This window comes from Notolepis coatsorum (assembly GCF_963971535.1).
Source record: "Notolepis coatsorum genome assembly, chromosome: 20".
NCBI classification, from domain to species: domain Eukaryota; kingdom Metazoa; phylum Chordata; class Actinopteri; order Aulopiformes; family Paralepididae; genus Notolepis; species Notolepis coatsorum.
In genome coordinates this window covers 25,615,461-25,636,341 of record NC_140184.1, presented here as the reverse complement: position 1 = coordinate 25,636,341, position 20,881 = coordinate 25,615,461, and the positions used below count along the sequence as shown (strand labels likewise).

Below are 20,881 nucleotides of genomic sequence, written 5' to 3'. Positions count from 1 at the left end.
GAGCAAGAAGAGAACAAACTGAGTTCAGAGCAGCCATGCCATCTCTAGACCAAAGCAATCACCCCATGTTTAAACTGCGACTGTGCAATCCGAGTACATGATGTCGCAGAGCTGATGACGTCAGAGCAGAGGAGGTGCAGGCTTGCCACGTCGGTCTCTGTGTGTGCAATGCACTACATTCACTGTTGCTCACCTAGCGAAGACGCAACTTTGTAACCGTTTCTGTTTGCCAAGGAAGTGAAAGCAACGCCGAAACAACAGTGCGGTTATAGTAGCTCATCACCACATATGCGAAGTTTGTGCTATTGAAGCTGAAAGTGGGAGAAATGTTCGGTGCTGTGTCTCGACTCGTCAGTCTGGAAGCCACAACTGACTGATGCGTCCTCGTTTAGTGCACCATCCGCTTGTTGTTGTTGATGCTGTGTGAGTAACTGGCTCCTGTTTGAGTTGGCGAGTAGTGTTGAGCATTTTCTCACTTTTTTTACGAACAACAATTGCACTTGGGTCTGGTCGGTGCAGTGCATTCACAAGTTTTGATGTTGCAAATTACAGCAAATGCATGGTATAGTTTTAGTGGCTAATGTTTCAGACAGGTTTATATGTGTAGCCGAATGCATAATGTCATCATAGCAAGCCTAATGACATGCAACACGTTTAACAATAACTATGTGTGTGTTTTTGCTTTGGACAAAGCAACAGTGCAACTCCCAAGTTGTCAACGTATAGCAGCTTGTTTTATAAAGGTCCGAACACCGCGACTGCATTGCTCCCTTGCCCTATATATGACGTTATATGTTACCAATTTAGTTAAAAATCCTTTATTTTAATCGGTTTTCAACTTTTACGACGTGAGGTCATATGCCTCATTCCCCTATAGTGTTTGACACGTTGTCCTGTCAGTGACACACAACAACTATCTTTTCTAAACGATTCCGCATTCCTCATTTCCGATTTTCACATTTGGCTGCCAACTGTAAGTTAGTTCCGATATGAACCCCCAGCAGTGTAGTGGCTCGTGTTAGCTGCTGTTTCCTGTTGAAAAGATGTAGCCTGTGATAACCTCAAGTGTGACAGATGTGTACATGGCTAGGCATGTTTTAATCGGTTTTCACATTAGGCTTTATCAGCACACACACAGTCACTTTGATTCTGGCATTTTATGGCATATGCCTAGATATATAACCATAACTACACCTGTGTTTCTACATGAACTGCACAATGTAAGTGAATAATCTCTTATGAACAAACACCATTTGGGTAAATCCATTGCTGGCCGTAGGATGTTTGACTATGGCGTTGGAAATGTTGACAGCCTGGAGTGTGTTGATCTATTCCCCCCCCAGTGTGTGTGTTTATGTTTATGTATGCTTTTTGGTTCACTTTCCCTAATGCTTTTCTCTCTCTTCATGTTTCCCCAGTGGTCTGGCTGTGTTTTGTGGGTCATTGAGGAAGTGGCCAGTGGTTGTTGGTTGGGCGGAGTCAGTGGTTGCCACGGTAACTGGCGACCATGCCAGGAGGCCGCAGGGGTCCCAGCAGACAGCAGATAAGTCGATCTGCTCTGCCCTCCCTGCAGACTCTGGTTGGGGGCAGCCTGAGCAATGGCACAGGCCTCAGGAACAGGTACAAACACATACAACTTGGTTCAGACAAGACTATGATGCAGGTTAAACCATAATTCTCTGCAGTTAAAAGAGGGGATAGGTCAGGGATAGGATGGGTCAGTGATGCTTTGGTCAATTAGCTACTGAGTGGTACTGGCAGATATTAGGTGCACTTTAAGGGCTCTTTCACATCAGCTTGTTTGGTGTTATGGTTAGTTTAGGGTTATGGTTAGTCGAACCCTGGTTTTGTTTGTGTGGTGGAGAGGTCACCCCATGTCTGCACCAAACAACCCACCTGTTTGAGGCTTCAACTAAAAACATTTTCTTTCCTCCAGGATTTTAATGGTTGATACATGTTGGAACATGCCCAAGTGCGTCACGCACCTCAGGCTCATTTAATCACACATGATGTTGGCTTTTCTTTTATTGATATTCTTTTCCATATTTCTCCAAATATACAAATTTTCATCATCACAATGTTATTATTTTCATTCATCAAAGCTGCAGTAAAACAGTATAGATGAAATAACAACAGACTGGCCGCTAGTGGTGCAGATTGATCAAGTCGGATATCATGGCTTGGTTTTGGTTTTGAAAATGTAAAAAATTTGTTTGTATACACTAAAGAGATTGTGTATTTAAAATGATCCCTTTGGTGAAACAAGACAAGGCTTTAGTTTTGGTAGAAATTAAAGGGGAACAATGGCCATAAAAAAAGGAGAAAATGGATATTGTTTAGGAGGGAGTAATACAACATGTTCCACACTACTCCGCCCTGTGCAAGTGTGCATTCAACGAGAACATGCTTCAAAATCTTTGGGGGAGAGAGCGTCATCAAAGTAATGATGGGGGCAGGTAATTCTATGATTTTTTCTTCTTCCTGCCCCTTTTGCCCATGGTAGAACTGGATTTATGAGAACTGTATGATTTATATTACTTCCATGTGGCAAATAAAACTCAAATTAATAGTGTGTGAAATTACAATGAAATTCAAACTTAAATGACATATTCAATAATAGACAGAGTAGCACCTTCTGGAAGATGAAAAGCTTCTAGCCTAGGGCAGGTACTGTATATCTTACATTTCTGAGTTTGTGAGCTCACCACCAAAGGGAAGTTGGGACATCAGTGCAGGTAGGGCTTGTTTTACTGCACGGTCACAGCTTAATACATGTTGCAGTTCCTCTCAATGTGCATTTCCTGACTCAAAATGACAACATATTGCTGCTCTGACTCAATGCTACACAACACTGGTCAGCATGACTTCTGAATCTGACTTGTAAACAAAAAGCAAATCGGGCAAATTGACAAGAGCACCGCTCTCCCCAAAAGGTTTTGAAGCATGTTTTCTGAATGCACAGGCATGAGTACAGGTGTAGAGCCTTTTTTATAACGTGTTGTAGTACCTATACTAAATAATGTTCATTTTCAAAAAATGGCTGTTGTTCCTCTTAACTCATACAGCGCTGGCCATTTTCCTCATCCTGTTCTAGCTAGGCCACACTTTAAAGATAGGGGTGCGTCACCTTGTTTGTAGAGCTATATTTATATGATATATTATAGCTATGGAGACAATACTATGGTCATTTGACAGTCCGTATCTTCTGTCGAACATGCAAAAAAGAATAAATTGTTTCATGTATATGTTCACGCGTTATCCCGTGGTGAATATAAGTATAGTTTCGGAGTGATCCGGGCTAATTCCTGGAAAGCTGAGGTATAGGGCGCTACGTGAATTCTACTAAAAGTGTAACTGAGGGGTACAATTCCCTGACTGTATTACTAGATATGATACTTACTACCACTACCTTTGTACTTAATATTCGGCCACCCAGTACACGGCATAAATATATTATGATGAACACTGTCACGTAGATGAAACGGATCCAACACAAATGTACGAATTAGAAATAGGTCTTTATTTCTACACAGCGATGGTGTGTAGAGCAAGCACTTAATCAAATCAATCACATTTATGAATGGGAATTAGTATGCACTTTTATGGCAAGAGTATTCGTCGGTATATCAATAGAGAATGTCCAATCTCTGAAGGCGCAGGTGGTACATATACGACCTGGAATAGTTAAGGAATAACAGCAATGATACTTTAATGATTATATACTGGATACACTAGGGGGGGGTTAATCCGGTCGCTTGTAAGCCGACAGGAGTAGGAAGGGGAGGGCGGTAGAATCCGGCTGCCTCATCCGGCCAAGGGTATCCAGGTGAACCCACTGTAGTGCCGTTCAATGCGCCGGCGATCCTTGGACCACAGATGAAAGCAGGTGGACTCTTTGTGGGCCGGCGTCCTCCGGTCCACGGAGGAGAGACGTGAAGCGACCTCGTCTTGCAGAGCGTCTCCTCACCTTGCGTCCTCTCCAGGGGGGGGGGTTCCAACACACGGCAGTGTCGGGGGTCTTTATCCATGGAATAATCAACGTATACAAAGCATAATCCGTGCCTGGGAAGGCGGGCTGTCGTCGGTAGAATAATCCGGTATACAGGTCCACTCGCTCGTCGGCTCTGGGGCTCCTCGGGTGCAGCTTCACGTGGGGTCAACCACCCTGGATAAGCAGCCAGTTCTCTGCCCGAAACGATGGGGTACTGACTACGGTAGTATTCTCACCGTACGAAGCACTATATATTAACAGACTATTATTAGCTTAATAGACTACGTCCAACTCGACGATATAGTGCCAAATATGACTATTCAAATATTAATATACACGATGTCTCAATACCGATGGTAAGCCGAACTTGGCCTTACTCCCACACGTGGCGTCGCGGGGAGGCTTTACGTCTGTGACTCTATTGGAGGGTAAGAAACTGGACTGAAAAAGGAAGTCCTACTTTAGTAGCGCAGTATATATACGCACTATGAACAAATAGTCCCATTAGTGGTGCGGTAGCCAGATTCCTACGCGGAACTAGGACTTGTTCGTACATGTTGAGCGGTACGTTTGAACTGGGTCTGGGGGGTATGGCAGCCTGGCACCAAGGTCTCGACCAATAGTAGAATGGAGACTATTATGGGATGTTCAGTAGGCTAGAATGGATATTCAATGCATATTGTACAAGGAATATACAAGGGATATCAGGGAATATTAGAGAATATACAAATACAATTAAATATATATATATAAATAAATATATATATTCGGTTTAATCTGGCCCTTCACAACAAAAAGCATTGGCCTTTCATCCCTGGACACGCTACTATTTCCAAATCAAATCAAATGTATATAATAGGTATTATGTTTCATCATGAATGCATGAAAGGGGGGGGGGGGGGGGTCGTTTCTGATGCTTTAATTGCCAGTAACTGCATTCATTTTGAACACTACACAATACACATGCTGATCAGCTGGATCGATATGAAAACATTGTACGATCAAGCTGGAATTGATGTCAGATAGTCCTTACCTTTGATCGGGGGTATTCCAAAAAGAATATTCCAATTGTCTGCTCGCAATTTCCAGTATTGGTGTCCCATCTGGTCCCGGACGTAATTTGGCACAATTTATGGATCGAGTGTGCTAGATGCGTTTCGAAGTGGTCGGATGAAGCGATCTACTTGGCTCCGTCTAAATTCAGTGGGCGGAGGGGTTTAAGTGTAACACACGGTGAGATATAAGGTTTCAAAGGGTGGGCGATACCGCCACCTAGCAGGATGCGGCCGGTATTGCACTTTGGCGATCTCAGAATAATTTCCTATGGTTCATCAGTGGATAAAAGAAAAAACAACAAAATAACGAGTTTACTCGTTATTGGCGCTCAACCACTGGCGGCCAATAACGAGTAAACTCGTGGTTGGCGCTGATTGAGTTAATGGTTTGTTTAGAGTGGTTCAGAAAATAATTATTGTGGCTTTAAGCTCAAAATAACCAAATAATGTGGTCATATTAAAGAAATACCAAGCTACAGCACAATTAAAGTACAAGGCCAATTTAAAAAGAAAATCATACTGTCAACATAGCCTACAAAAAAACCAAACCCTACAATTAATCTCTTCCTGCTCCCCTAGGAGGCTAGGAGCTGGTGTAGGAGCAGGAAGCCATACGTTCCCATTTATTAAATAAATGTTCCCTAATAATATCATTAAATACAGCTCGTAAACACATATTTCCAGATTTAAATATCATAATGTATTATCATAGAAAACAAAGGGAACAAGGTCTATAAATGTTTCAATGTACAGTAGTAACCAGAATAGTCCCTGAGCAGCATTACAGTCAAGTCCAGGAAAAGGTCAATGCCCAAGTTCAGCACAAGAATGAATTATGCTGACCAAAGCAACAGTGCTGTTTGACTTGTTTTAAGAGTTCTATGACTTGAGTTACCGTACTTTTCGCACTATAAGCTGCACCTGACTATAAGCCGCAGCAGCTAAATTGAATGATGTGTACATATATATAAGCCGCACTGGACTATAAGCCGCAGGTGTTTTAATTACCATATGTAAGGGTTCGTGCACAGAGGGGATTGTCGGGAAAGAGATGGCTGTTTGAGGAAGCTCCCATTTATTAACATTTCAACAAACAAGTTGCATATTTGCATAACAAGTGTTACTATTTAGTGCAATAGTATACAGAACATGTACTGTGCTGTGTAAACTGTACTGTACAGTATCACTTAGCGTTTCAGACACACAAACTTTCAAACCTAAACGGTGCGCTCCCAGTACACTACTGGCATTGATCTACAGCTGGTAAAAAAAAATATAGCCACTTACTATTCTAATTATTCTGTATCACAATGGAGTCATGGATCTGGTCGGGGCATATAGCATTATGTCTGGAACAATCAAATGAAATAAAGAAATTTGAATTTAAAAATCGCTGCTGTCGGGACAAAACCTCATAACTCCAAAAACCCAACTTTTCAGCAGATGAAAAAAACTAACACAGATTTGAGGGTGAATAGAGTTAGGAGGTTTAGACAGATGATCGGTTGAATGCTTTCCCATTGTTTAAACTTTGTAAAACCCACACACACATATGGAGAATGATCTACGGAGTTGATTTATATAATAAAAAAAAAATTAAAAAAATGGAGTTATGAGGTTTTGTCCCGACAGCAGCGAAATAGAAAAATAAGTTTAGCATATTAAATAGTTACATTTGTTTCATCGTTGCTTCACCAAGCAGGTATAATAATGACAACGATGTTGTCAGCGGGAGCTTAGTGCTGGATTTGCGAGAGCATGCAGCTGCAGAGCCACAGAACCCACCAGCTGTGCCGGCACAGTGCAATACTCCAATTCAGCTGTTGGGTGGGGGGCGCTGCTGAGCGGTCCCCAGACCGGACCTGAAAACACCGCTCTCTGCGGCTCTGCAGCTGCATGCTCTCGCAAATCCAGCAGCACCAAGTCGTTGGGAGGTGGAGAATAAGATAGTCATCACGCAAACCCACGATAATTTTGCCGTCTCTCTCTGCCAAATTGATCAGTTCTTCGCTTGATATAATTAATACAAATGTCCAATATAACGGAATTCGTTAGCTCATAAAAATGTGATTATAACAGACTGCTGTTTATTAATGTCGGGCAGACTGCCCACCGACACCTCAAGTCGGCAGCAGCACGAAGTCTCAAGGGACTTATTTTATTTGGAATATATTAATGACTGTACATACGCAAAAGTAGCCTAGTTTTAAGTTAAAATATTATAAATGCCTTGAGGATGTCATTCTTTATATAGGCCTATCAATTGTTTTTAAGCTCAATAAACTGACCGGAATTTATCCCATTCGGCAAAATGGGCAAAAAAAATTCTAACGGAAACCCTGGGCTTGACTGCATATGATGGTGGGTCAATCTAGCCAGATTATTTCTTATTCTGATTGTCGCGCTGCACGCTGCCGGTACACCAACGAGTCACAATGAGAAGCAATGAAAAACAACAGTCTCCCTTGCACCCCCCCCCCACACACAACACACATGCCTTACTCCTGTTTTTATATTTAATACTGTGTTTAGGACTGTGTTTTTATATTTTTACTAGCACCTATGGCTGCATTTTAAATTTCGTTGTAACAACTGTAACAATGACAATAAAGATCTATTCTATTCTATAACACAGAGAACAGGCTTCCAGTCAAGCCAAGGCACACGAAGGGTTAAGTCACACTTTTAACCCTTCGTGTGCCTTGAGTGCAGCGGCAGAGCGTGGGTGAGATGACAAGGCATAGGTGCGCGCATAGTGGCGACTGTCAAGGCGAAAACAGTACTAAACTGTAGTTGATTAAATTACTTTCTGATGACATTAGGTTGCAATAAATACACTCGAACGAAATTCGTTCGCTCATAAAATTTGTGACATTCTAAATGTGATTTAATATTGTTTAATGACAAACCGGCCCGACTCGCGTTTTATGTGCAGTGCAACGCGTAATAACACTGGCATTTGTCACAAGTTAAGTTGCTATAATTTATAACGTTATGATAAGTGTAAAGACATAATAATCAAAAAACAAATAAAAGTGGCACAAAAATAAATAAAAGGGAGTGACATGGGTTCATCCATTGTTTATTTACATTTCAATTTCTTTTCTTGTTTCCTTTTCATTCTTCTGTGATGTCGTTTACTTTCTTCCTTTCAGCGACTTCGGGTCATGAATTATTTAATTGAATTATTATTATTATTAACATTTCGCTATTCTTGTGTGTTTCAACACCTCGCTAAGTGCACACGCACAGACCACACCCAGCTTCTGTTTGTAGTCTTCCCACCAGCATTGGGACACAATACTGTCGGACAAATAACAAAAATTAACTCATTTACAAGTTGTATTAAGTTTAGCAAATAAGGGAACAGATAAATAACATTTCAATGCAGTAAAAAAAGCAATATTTCGATTTGTACAGTTTCGGGTTTGGTCCACATATAAGCCGCACCGTTATATAAGCCGCAGGGTCGAAAAATGGGGAAAAAAGCCACGGCTTATAGTCCGAAAAGCACGCTGGTGTTGGCTAGATGGACGATACTTTTGTCCAACTAGGTTTTGGTCTTTTCATAGGATTTGTTGACAATGAGAAGTAAATGGAATTACACTGACATTAGACAGTAGCACATAATTAATCACTGACAGTGAATTGGACAACAAAATTTTTATTTTATACGCTTGTGTACAATTGTAAACGACAAAATTCAGTTTGGTCCCATATTCCATAGGGACACAATTATATCCGATAAAAGGCTAATCTGCAAGATCACATGGCTTTGTTTTGTAAAGTAGGGTTTTCACCTCCGATTTGGACAATTTCAAACAAACAGGTGTGAAAATGTCCTAAATATAAGACTGGTGATCTACCCATTACTGATTGTCCAACTCCAATAATGCCTCTCGTTTATCTGAAGCAGGAAATGACAGTTGTTTGCATAATCTCTTAGTCACCCAGCAGTGTTTTTATTTCCATTCCATCTGCCACTTGTGAAAAACATCACATTGTCTGCCATATGTGGCTGCGATGTCTCATTTGTTCACATACCAATTTAAAGTGTAATTTTCCCAATTTGAACTTCACTACAACTTGCTCAGAAAGGTAAAAACAAACATATGTAAACAAATGCAGAAATTATTATTAACTCAATGGACGCCAAGGGGTCGTTGTTTACCTTCTGGTTAGAACGCCATCGCTGCAATGCAATGGGGAGAATGCCGTGTTTGCGAGTGCTAAAACTATATTAAATATTATAGCTATGGATCTAATAAACACGTCGATTGTCAGTGAGTTTCTTCCAGTCAACATGCAAAAAACAGATAATCTTTTCATACATACATTTCCGTTTTATACCGTGGTGAATATGAGTATAGTTCCAGAGCGATTCTGTCTAATCTCAAGAAACACGACCAAACTGCGCTTCAATGCATTTCCTTAGAAATCGTGCCATTTGTCACTTGATATATGAATCGTTCTGAAAACAAAGCTAGATTATCGGTATTATGTGTCCTCATGCACGAACAGAAGCGGGGGATGAAAAGTCGCTTCTCCGTGCCTTGGTCAGCGCCAACCGCACGCACACACACACACACACACACACATGTGTGATCGTTACGAAAGAAACATCGGATTAACCCAAGATTGGTGAATGAATGAATGAAAAACTTTATTTAACAGATTGCAGAATGGGTACAATACAGTACGGCTCAATACATACAATTGTTAAGGGGATGCAGACCTGAGAAAGACGTTTGTCTTGTTTCCATCAGGGTCCCCCATTTTCAATTCATATAGATTAACATGGTAACATAGAGTCCATATGAGTAACATAGAGTCCACATGGTAACATAGAGTCCTTACCTCACATCTGATGTACTGCAAAAAGAATAATCCAATTCCTGATCGCCATTCCAAATATTGATCGCGTTTATTGATCCAATGTTTCTCCACCAAAACGCATAATCCAAGCTGCTCCCAGTCTCCCCACTCCATGTGTTATAACGATACTGCATGCCCGAGAAGGAACACCTGGACTTCTTAGATCAGCATACAGCCCAAGGGGGAGGGATTCCAATGATGTGCAATACCGGCCGGAAGGCGTTAGGCGGCGGTATTGGCCTTTTGCAAGCTCAGACCCATTCCCAATGATAACATCAGGCTGGATGGATGAAAAATGTATGGATATAGCGAATAAAATAAATAACGATTAAAACCCGACTTTTCTCGTGATTGACGCTCAACCACCGGCGAGTTAACCTGACTTTTTTCATCATTGGCGCTGAAACAGTTAATCTGACCCAATATTTGCATAAAAGATTCAATAAGATCTTTATCATTTTAAGGGGAGACACTGCAGGTGAATAGGGTAAAAAAATTAACTAATAGATATCACAATGAAACTTCCCCAGTTGATTACTTATATTAAGACAATACTTTTTTGTATTACAAGTTTTCTGAAATTGTATGTTTAAATATGCAAATGAGGCACAATCTACTTGAATATGCACTAATTTGCATATAATTCCAGGACAGAAATCTGAACATTGGATAAAGCCATTTTCAAAATTGTAGTTTCATTTTGTTGACATATTAGAGCCAAAGGTTATTACAGAGGGGATTTTGGATATCTCTTTTTATCACTCCATAAATCAGAAAATACTCCATTCAGTAAATTTTTATGGTAAAATTCCATATTTCGCCATGTTTTTAGGAATAAAATGTGATATAAATCAGGGTATGAATGCGATATCAACAAACCTGGCTCAGAGTATGAGGAAAAACTCTTAAAACTAATTTTTGGGAAAACGCCTTCAAAATTCTGTATTGTAAAATGCCATACTTTTTTTTTTTAAACAGATATTTACAAACGCAATACCTAATCAAACCATTAGTAATAGACAACCTAAACACATGCCTGATAACTGAATAATAATAATAATAATGATGTTATTGAACTGAACAGAACTACACACAGGCTACAAACAGTGTAGTACCCCCTAATAGGCAAAAAATATTTGAATAGATATCACTATGAAACTTTCCCAATTTGTTATGTACATATAAACTAAGAAAAAATATATAGCAAGTTTTCTGAAATGTATGTTTATATATGCAAATGAGGCACTTCCCCATTAAATATGTGCACATTTATGGATGCAATAAGGCAAAATGATGTAAAATAAACAACTAAATGTGTGTTATTGACGTTTTATTGTCACTAGTTTCATAGAAGACATGTTTAGGAAGCAAAATATAACAATCTCAAAATCAACATATTTGACTATTCACCTGCAGTGTCTCGCCTTAAATGAGGACCGTGTAGACTCAACCACACACATTTATGTGATATAAGCACATAATTTAGTGGTTGCATCTAAGCCAGTGGTTCTCAACTGGTGGGTCGCAGGGTCATTGTGTGTGTGTGTGTGTGTGTGTGTGTGTGTGTGTGTGTGTGTGTGTGTGTGTGTTGCACTTTTATTTTAAAGGACATACGTTTCCCATGACGCAGCGTGCGTGCAGTAGCCGTTTCCGGCCAGCGTTGTCATGACACTAACGTCGTCACATCAGTTAGAGCTCATTGATTCGAGCATTTGTAAACATGGCGAAACGCAAATACGACACAGACTACATTAAATATGGGTTTTCTTACATTGAGGACAAAAGAGAGGGACCAAAACCTCAGTGTGTTGTGTGCAGTGAAGTGCTAGCACATGAAAGCATGAAGAATTTCTTCATAATACAATGCTGTTCAGTATCCCCTGATAGGGTAATCTCTGCTACAGTTCAATTTAGATTCATGAAACTTGATGAGCATCACCAGTTTAAACTTGTTTAAAAGGCATATATGTCTGTAATTCAAGATAAGTCTGCCTTTTTATTTCATACAGTTCAATTTAGATTCTTGAATCATGACATCACCAGTTTAAACTTGTGCCTGTAATTCAAGATAAATCTGCCTTCTGTAGCTCACTTGGTAACGCATGGCACTAACAATGCTGAGGTTGTGGGTTCGATCCCATGGGACATATACTAAAAATCTATGCACTCATGTACTGTACGTTGCTATGGATAAAAGCGTCTGCTAAGAAGCATATATATATATATATATATATATATATATATATATATATATATATATAATTTGTATTTCATTGGGTTTTTAGCCCTAGTTGCACTTTTGTTGCACTTTTTTTTGTTTATTTAATGTTTTTAACAATTCATGAAGGATTGTGTATTACTGCATTTCTTTGTTTTTTTTAATAAATCAAAGTGGCTCACAAATTTGGGTCGCGACTCAATGCCTAAGGAAAAATGTGGGTCCTGAGGCTAGACCAGTTGAGAACCACTGATCTAAGCGGTCCTCATTCAACATGGTCTGGCAATGAGGACCTTGTAGACTCGACCACTAAATTATGTGTGTATTCCACGGAATTGTGTGTGTTGTTGTGTTTACATGGTACTCATTCAAATAATCAAAATGGTAGTTAACACTTTGACTGCCATGAAACGTCTTTTCACGTCATTGCTGGCCATGCTCAAGTTGCCGGGGGACGCTGTACAGCGTCCTTATATCAATATTTCAAAAATCTGAGATCGGATTCATATGTCCCCTCCGCTGGCCTGAGATCCACCAGCAGGACCCACTGAGCTCTCTGGCGGTTCAGGAGCGCCATCTGGTGGCCGATCGGCGCAATCGCCAAACAGGATGTTGAATAGAGGTTGTCATGACGACCGTAGTACTTCCGGGCGCTCGCTATAGTTCATGGGACTCTGGCTCGTCACGCTACACGGTGATCGATTGGCAATAACTCGATAAACAACATGATTTGGACGTATATACCATTATACAAGCTGGAGATGGACCGGGTAAAAATATATCCCATAATGATAAAATGTCTACTCGACGATGATCGCCCAACGGCGCGCCGACACTGGGGTGAGTTTCAGCGTGTAACGTTACCGTCTTTGATACTAACTGCTATTATCAACATTTGACCCACATTAGATGATTGGTATAACGCTGCCCACGGAATTATAAACGCCCCCTCGCCCATCCGGTCAACATCAGATGACGTGTAGTAACTTCTAGAAGTACGTCTAGTTGGAATTTTTTATATCGCGCTGATTGCCATCAAACTGTATTTCATCATCAATATAATGCATTTGGGGCTATATATCACGTTCTGGAGAAAGCTGCAGAAAGAGATGAAAACATACTTATACATTAGACCATACTTTACTATGAATATGTGAATGAAAAAGTTTAACGTTGCTACACAATGAACAATACATATAGGACTTTGAATGGGCCCTAATAATGGCAATGTAGCAATAGAATTTAAAAAGTTATAGCCCTGCAAAGAAGGGGACTTTCTCCATAGACAAATAGCGCTGGCAATCTATGGTATATCATGAATTTAACCTTAGGCAACCAAAGTGTTAAGTTAATGCATCTTTAAAAAAAGAAAAAAAAGTGTCTGATTGGTATTTGCTCAAAATATTATGGTGGGTGTCAACACAACTCAAACTTTTTCAAATAGTCTCAACTGGGGATAAGTACATTAGTAAAAACTGAGAGGCTCTGCTGAAATGCCGCAGTTTGTACCATTCTGCTTTCCATGTGTTAACTATTATGGACATCAACCATGAGTGCTGGTATTTCCTTCCACTATTGGCTCAAAACATTCCAAATGGAGCATCCTTAACCCTTTCACTACCACACTACAGACCGTTTGTAGTGTGGTAGTGAAACGGTTAAACCTTCTGTACTAGCCGTTGTCGTGTGGCAGTGAAAGGGTTCAACTTCTGTATTGTCGCAGTGAAAGGGTTCACCCTTTGGTAGTGTGGTAGTGAAAGGGTTAAAGTAATAATATCAAACATGTTAAAATAAATAAATGTCTATTTTGCCACTCTATCGCCAACTGATAGTGATTCTACCTATACCCAGTTCATAAATGCTTTTACATTTGCTGTTCTTGGCTGTTGTAAACACTGGTGTCTGGTAGGACATTCCTTTGAACATCATCCTGCACACAGGAGGTGATGTGTTTTACATCACCAGCAGCAGCAACAGTTTGTTTGGAATGAATAGAAGATTAACTCAGTAGTTAGCGTGCATTTTCAATACAGTGCAAAACTGCAACATACTGTAAATGACTGCTTATCACCAATGGATGTTGTCTAAATAAACCACACACATAGTGGATGATACTAGGGTTCCCAAAAAAGGCAAAAGTAAAAAATATATGCAAATAAATTAATTAATAATGATATATATTTAAAAAGGATAATTAAGAGGGAAGCCACTGGATAATGCAAGAACATTTGTTTAACGAAAGCCTTCAAATATGCACCATTTGCAGCATTTTATAGGCTTTTAATCATAGAATAGGCTGGATATACATGATCTTACAGATTACCACTTTAAAGGGGAACTATTTTACTATTTCTTTCACTATTTGGGCACTTTTACACAATTCCTGTGAGTCTATGGAACACCTCTGTAATATTTTGTATTTTTTTATTCATTGTTTTGTATTTCTAATCAAGTCCTCAAAAACAGCATTTTTCTACCTCAAGATCTCGAGCCGTTTTGAGCCTGAGCTCCAGCCACTGTGTGCAGCTCATCTTGTACCTCGCCATTATCATGCAGCGGTGTCTTTCTGACATCACAAATCATCACATTTTCAGATGACTCAGTTCAGTGAGGGTGAATATTGTGAGAGGAGAATTGGAAGAATGCGCCAATATGAGAATTAGAGACATGGATCATATTAATATAAGTCCACCTAGCTAGGAAACAATGCTAAACACTCAAAAAGGCCATTTATAAGATAGTTCCCCTTTAATACTCTGGCAGGATACTGCTCTCTTCCAACTGGCTGCTCTGCACATCCAGGTTTAGTCCCATCACAAGCCAAGCTGTCCCTTGGACTGAACTACATAACACAGTCGGCAATACACTAAACTTTAAAGAACATGCACTCTGCTAACCCATAGAACTGTGTGTGTGTGTGTGTGTGTGTGTGTGTGTCCTCCTCCAGGAGCAGTAATTCAGTGGGTCTGTCTGCCCCACCTCTTTCTGCCCTCATCACTCCCGAGCCTGTCCGCCACTCAAGGATCCCTGAGCTGCCATTGGACAGCAGCCTGCTGTTTGAGTTCCTGCTCTTTCTCTATTTGCTGGTAGCCCTGTTTGTCCAGTACATAAACATCTACAGGACTGTCTGGTGGTACCCCTACAGCCACCCCGCTGCCTCCACCTCGCTGGTGAGAACAGACACACACACCTAGGTTCTGTTAGTCATTCCATTTCATCTCCTACTCTGCCCTCTGGGAACCCACAGTTGTGATTGGACGATCAAGAAAAGAGGGCTGGGGCTTGAGATAGGTCAATTGATTCCCTAACCCCCTAACATAAACTCCCAACATCAACATAACTACCCCTTCATTCTAACCAGAGACACACCTCTATACCAGTTTACCACTGCCGATACCAATTAAGAGTACTTAACTCTAGTATCGGCCGATACAGAGTACCAATACGATCCGTTACCTTTACCTTTGCTACCGGTATAGACCTCACCAGACTATTATGAGGTCACTGGACAAAGACTTTTGAGATGTAATCCATTTCTCTCCATTAGAGAGATCTAACTTGCTTCTGTGTGCCAGAAAAAGTCCTTTTGCTTTGATTTTGAATACTGCCGTTGTTGGACCCTTTCTTAGAGGGACTAGCGCCTCTTTAAATGTTAAAATGAACTGATACGTATGGGATCGCTGACTGTTCTGCCCACATTACCGTCTTTCAGGGGCTCTTGGGTGTTCAGTTCTAGAATGAAAAAAATATATCACCTGAAACTAGAGATCCTGAGGACCAGTCATTTCCACATTTTCCAATGTTTCATTGTATGTTTGCCTATTTTTGTATACTGTGGTCCATAGATAGTGTTGGAGTTGCTTGAATTAGATTTATTTGTAAAGCTGTAAAGAGATTCCAATTACATTCAAATGGGAGTAGTCATTTTTATTGAACCCACTGTATACAAACATATTGTGACCTCTAGGATAACCACTGCCTCATGAAACTTGACACACAGAAACTAGAGACCTGGGCCATTCAGAGAGTATGGCTTGTTCAGATACCTTGAAAATAAGGGGGACCTTTAATAAGTAGTCATATTAATAATACGTCCTTGCCATCCAAATGCCAAAATGGCCTAATCTTGCAGGAATCTCCAGATGTCAAAGGTTTATGACACAAAATAGTATGAACTTTTCCCAAGTGACTGTCCTTCTAGATAGTGACGTGGTCTTTTGGAGTGACTTTCTTCTAGATAGTGATGTGTCTTTTGGAGTGTCTGTCCTTCTAGATAGTGATGTGTCTTTTGGAGTGACTGTCCTCCTAGATAGTGACGTGGTCTTTTGGAGTGACTGTCCTCCTAGATAGTGATGTGGTCTTTTGGAGTGACTGTCCTCCTAGATAGTGATGTGTCTTTTGGAGTGACTGTCCTCCTAGATAGTGACGTGGTCTTTTGGAGTGACTGTCCTCCTAGATAGTGATGTGTCTTTTGGAGTGACTGTCCTCCTAGATAGTGATGTGTCTTTTGGAGTGACTGTCCTCCTAGATAGTGACGTGGTCTTTTGGAGTGACTGTCCTCCTAGATAGTGACGTGGTCTTTTGGAGTGACTGTCCTCCTAGATAGTGACGTGGTCTTTTGGAGTGACTGTCCTCCTAGATAGTGATGTGTCTTTTGGAGTGACTGTCCTCCTAGCTAGTGATGTGGTCTTTTGGTGTGACTGTCCTCCTAGATAGTGATGTGGTCTTTTGGAGTGACTGACCTCCTAGATAGTGATGTGTCTTTTGGAGTGACTGTCCTCCTAGATAGTGACGTGGTCTTTTGGAGTGACTGTCCTCCTAGATAGTGACATGGTCTTTTAGAGTGACTGTCCTCCTAGATAGTGATGTGTCTTTTGGAGTGACTGTCCTCCTAGATAGTGATGTGTCTTTTGGAGTGACTGTCCTCCTAGATAGTGATGTCTTTTGGAGTGACTGTCGGGGGCGACGGAAATAGTTCTTGAGTGGTTTCTTCATCCGAGGAAAGCAACAGTTGTGATTGGATGATCAAGAAAAGAGGGTGGGGTTTGCGATACATCAATTGCATCAACCCCAAAACTTGGTGAAGCAACTCATTACACATAATGAGGAATAATAATGAATACAGATGAGTCCGAATATGAATTTGGGAAAAGCACAGATAATGAGATGGACACAGATCTTTTATTATACAGATATTAATATTGTTATTAAGGAATACAATTATTTTAATGTTATGAGCTCCATTGACGCAGCACGCTCTGCGGCACCATCTGTTCGTTGTCAAGAACTACCTGTAGGACTTCTGTCAACTACCTGTAGGACTGCCCTGTTTCTTTGTTTGGACCCACGGAAATATCAGTAATCATATTTATGATTGTATTTATTGACATATATTGTGCGTCAAATGAGAGAAGAAATGAGGCAGGCGGTCTTCTATCCGAATACAGATACAGATAATTTAGTTGGTTGAACAAATACAGATAATGACATCTCTGCACACCCTAATAATGAATGGAGATGTACTTCAATAGAAAATAGTTCCTACACGAAACCGCTGACAACAAGGTATGTGGATTATCTTGAGTAACCAGGTCATGGTTTCTGGATTTGAGTTTTTCAAATGTATGTATTTGGTGCTTTTGAGTGCCACAAGCCAAGTACCATTCAGCTCCATTGTATTGGTGTGACGGCAGATATCTCCAAAACTAAGCGAATCGCACCAAAACAATCTGGATGGATACTTTAGAAAGCACTATCGAGGGAAATATGTTCTTTTGAATTTTGGGTGAACTGCTCCTTTAAAACACAGGCATGTCTAAGTGAGGCTTTGCCTGCCCTAGTGTTGTCACAATACTGGAATTTCGAACTTCGATACGATACCTTGAAAAGTATCGATATTCGATACCATTTTCGATACCACAGGGAAAAAGGTTCAATCTTAAAATGTAAGAAAAAAAAGATAAATATATATATTATTATTATTATATTTTTTTATAAATGTTGCTTTTGTTGCTGGTTGATTCTCCTCAGCTTCTCTCTGGTACTATAAGAGAAGATAAATATAACTCTTTTAAAACCCTTTGTTTATCTTTAGATCACACATTTAAAAATAACTAAATGATATAATCTTAGAAATTAAGTAAACACTGTAATCTGTGTTGCATGTACCTGACGAACTGAACTGTTTGTATTACAGACAGTCATATTCCAACTTAACTGAATGCAACATGTGTGTGTGGACTACTGTACTATTACAGGTATTGAAATAAACAATGCAACTTCCTTTTTTTTTATGAATAATTAAATATCGATATTGCGGGAAATGAGTATTGAAACAGTTTTAAATATTCAGAATCGATATGTATCGAAAAATCGATATTTTTGACAACACTAGCCTGCCCTAGTCACTAAATCAAACACACCCACACTTTACTCTGTGTCCATTCAGTTGTTGCACCATAGGCATGTTAGACTTTATTTTGGCAATGGGAGTGGGTTTCTTCATTAAGAGCTTATCCTTATTCAAGTATCTTGTGTCTTATTATAAATGTCTTTATTCCAAACGAGTATATTGACAACTTAATTTGTTCATTGCCATTCATTAGCTTAAGTTGTCATGTTCATGTCATGTTCATGAACTACTATCAGTATCTTTTCCCTCATCCATTTCTTTCTGATGTGTTGTGTCTGTACAGAACTTCCATCTGATGGACTACCACCTGGCTATCTTCATCACAGTCATGTTGGCCAGGAGACTAGTCTGGACTATAGTTTCAGAGGTACACACACGCACACACGCGGACACACGCGCACACACACAGACATGTGTACACTAGGGGTGTAAATGTACACAGACAGAAGCCACGGTTCGGTACGTACCTCGGTTTTGGGGTCACGGTTCAGTACGAGGTCAACGGGAAAAAGCTACAAAAATCCCAAATGCGTAAGGCTATTTTTTTTCTTTTTTCCTTTTTTTTTTTTTTTTTTTACCGACCGTATAGTGCAAGTTATACTTAGTTCCACCTAGTGTCATATAGTAGTCCCCCCTGAAAGAGTTGGTACAGCCTGGCCCTGTAGTGTATCAAGCAGTAAACACAACAATGAACAATGGTTTTGGCCCGGTCTGTTTTGGTATCTAGAGGCTTTAAGGGGATAAGTAGTTGTTGTTGTCCTGTTTTCTTCTGGCTGGCTCCAGTGATTGGCACATCAGGATGCTAACGATATCTAAAAATTAGCTGTCGAGATCCAAAAATAGCTAGCTAACGTTATCGAGATAGTTACATTGAATTTGTACCATGAACCAATTACAATAAAGATTATCAGAAGAAGTGAGAAAATATAAACATTTGTATGGCTACTCGTGTAGCGATTTCAAAGACAGCTGAACCCCAGACCCACGCAGAACTGAGATCATGTCAGACCCAAACCTGGTCGGCCCCCCGGGCCCCGGGAGACACGGAACCGATGGCACTGTTTTCAAAGTTGCATGTTACAAGTTGTCAAAACAAAATGTTGTGTCTTACCTTCTCCCCTGGTGCTACCTGACTGTGACGCATATTCTGTCCAATCCTTGCCAAGAAAGTTGATGAAAATAAAAATAAAACCAAGTCCTGACCAGGGTCGCACTCACAGACGTTTATTTTTTTTTATCCACTTTTTCTCCCATTTTCTATTTTTCTCCCATCCCAATTTTCATATCGTCCAATTCAACCCTCCCCTGTCTTCGAACGTTGTTTCTTGCCTCCCACAAGCCGGCTGCAATGTGGACTAAGTCATACATAGCACGAGTCCCCTCCGATACTCGAGGTAACAGCCGTCGCATCTTTTCACCTGCGCGGCTCGATCTTTCAGCGTCGGGGGTCTGGGCTTTGGAGGGGCCCCGCCCCCGTCGCTTCTTGATTCTACTGCGCAGGCGCACCAACCGACCTGTAGGAGTCGCTGTCCACAACGCCCGATCCCCACCCTTCAGTTTCCCTCCCCGTAATACGGCCAATGTGTATTACTGTGGACCAGCTAAACTGAAAGCAATGTGGAGAGCGGGGCTCGAACAGGAGGCATCCTGTTCGAGCCTAGTCTCCAGCATTCGTTGCGAGCGCCTTGCCCACTGTGCCACGTAGCCGCCCTGCACTCACAGACGTTTATTATGATCATTTAGTACCATCTCGTGGCGATAAAGGCACATTGCACTAGGAGTCTAGGACCAGAATAATTTCAACAAAACTAAATGTATTCCTCGCATGGCTGCACGTACCAAACCGTGACGTCCGTGACCCTTAACCTCTTAGAATAGAATAGAAATACAAGCGGTCAGGTGGCGTAGCGGAGATTGCGCTCGTCACCAATGCAAGAGGCTGCGGTCTCGACTCCCGGAGTCAGCATTGCCTTGGCTTGGGCTGATCGCTATACTAACTCGTTTGGCTGGGTTAGGGGGAGGGAAGCCGTGGGTGGGAAACTGGCATTGTGGACAGCGACGCCTACAGGTCCGGTCTGGGCGCTTGCTCAGCGGAGGCAGGACTCGAGGAAGGCAGCGTGACCTCCCACACGTTACACTTCACCAATGAGAGCCCTCGCTGCCAGGTGAGAAGAGAGCCACTGGCTGAGGAAGCGTGCGGAAGCGTGCGCACAACAACCAGGTAGGGGAGGGGGGGGGGATTGGCACAACGACTAAATTGGGACGGGGAGAAAACAGAGAAAAGAAAGAGATACAAAAAATAATAATAATAATAGAAATACATTATTTAT

General features: G+C 40.9%; 1 protein-coding gene across 1 annotated transcript in view; it reads left to right on the top strand.

The window, feature by feature from the left end:
- Window positions 1-200: 200 nt before the first annotated feature.
- Window positions 201-20,881, top strand: part of tmem39a (transmembrane protein 39A) — a 35,572-nt gene continuing 14,891 nt past the window's right edge. The window contains exons 1-4 of the mRNA XM_084337459.1: window positions 201-423; window positions 1,419-1,620; window positions 15,087-15,309; window positions 18,835-18,918. Of these exons, the coding sequence (XP_084193585.1) occupies window positions 1,508-1,620; window positions 15,087-15,309; window positions 18,835-18,918 (420 nt within the window). The 5' untranslated portion in view covers window positions 201-423; window positions 1,419-1,507. The remainder of the gene's footprint in view (window positions 424-1,418; window positions 1,621-15,086; window positions 15,310-18,834; window positions 18,919-20,881) is intronic.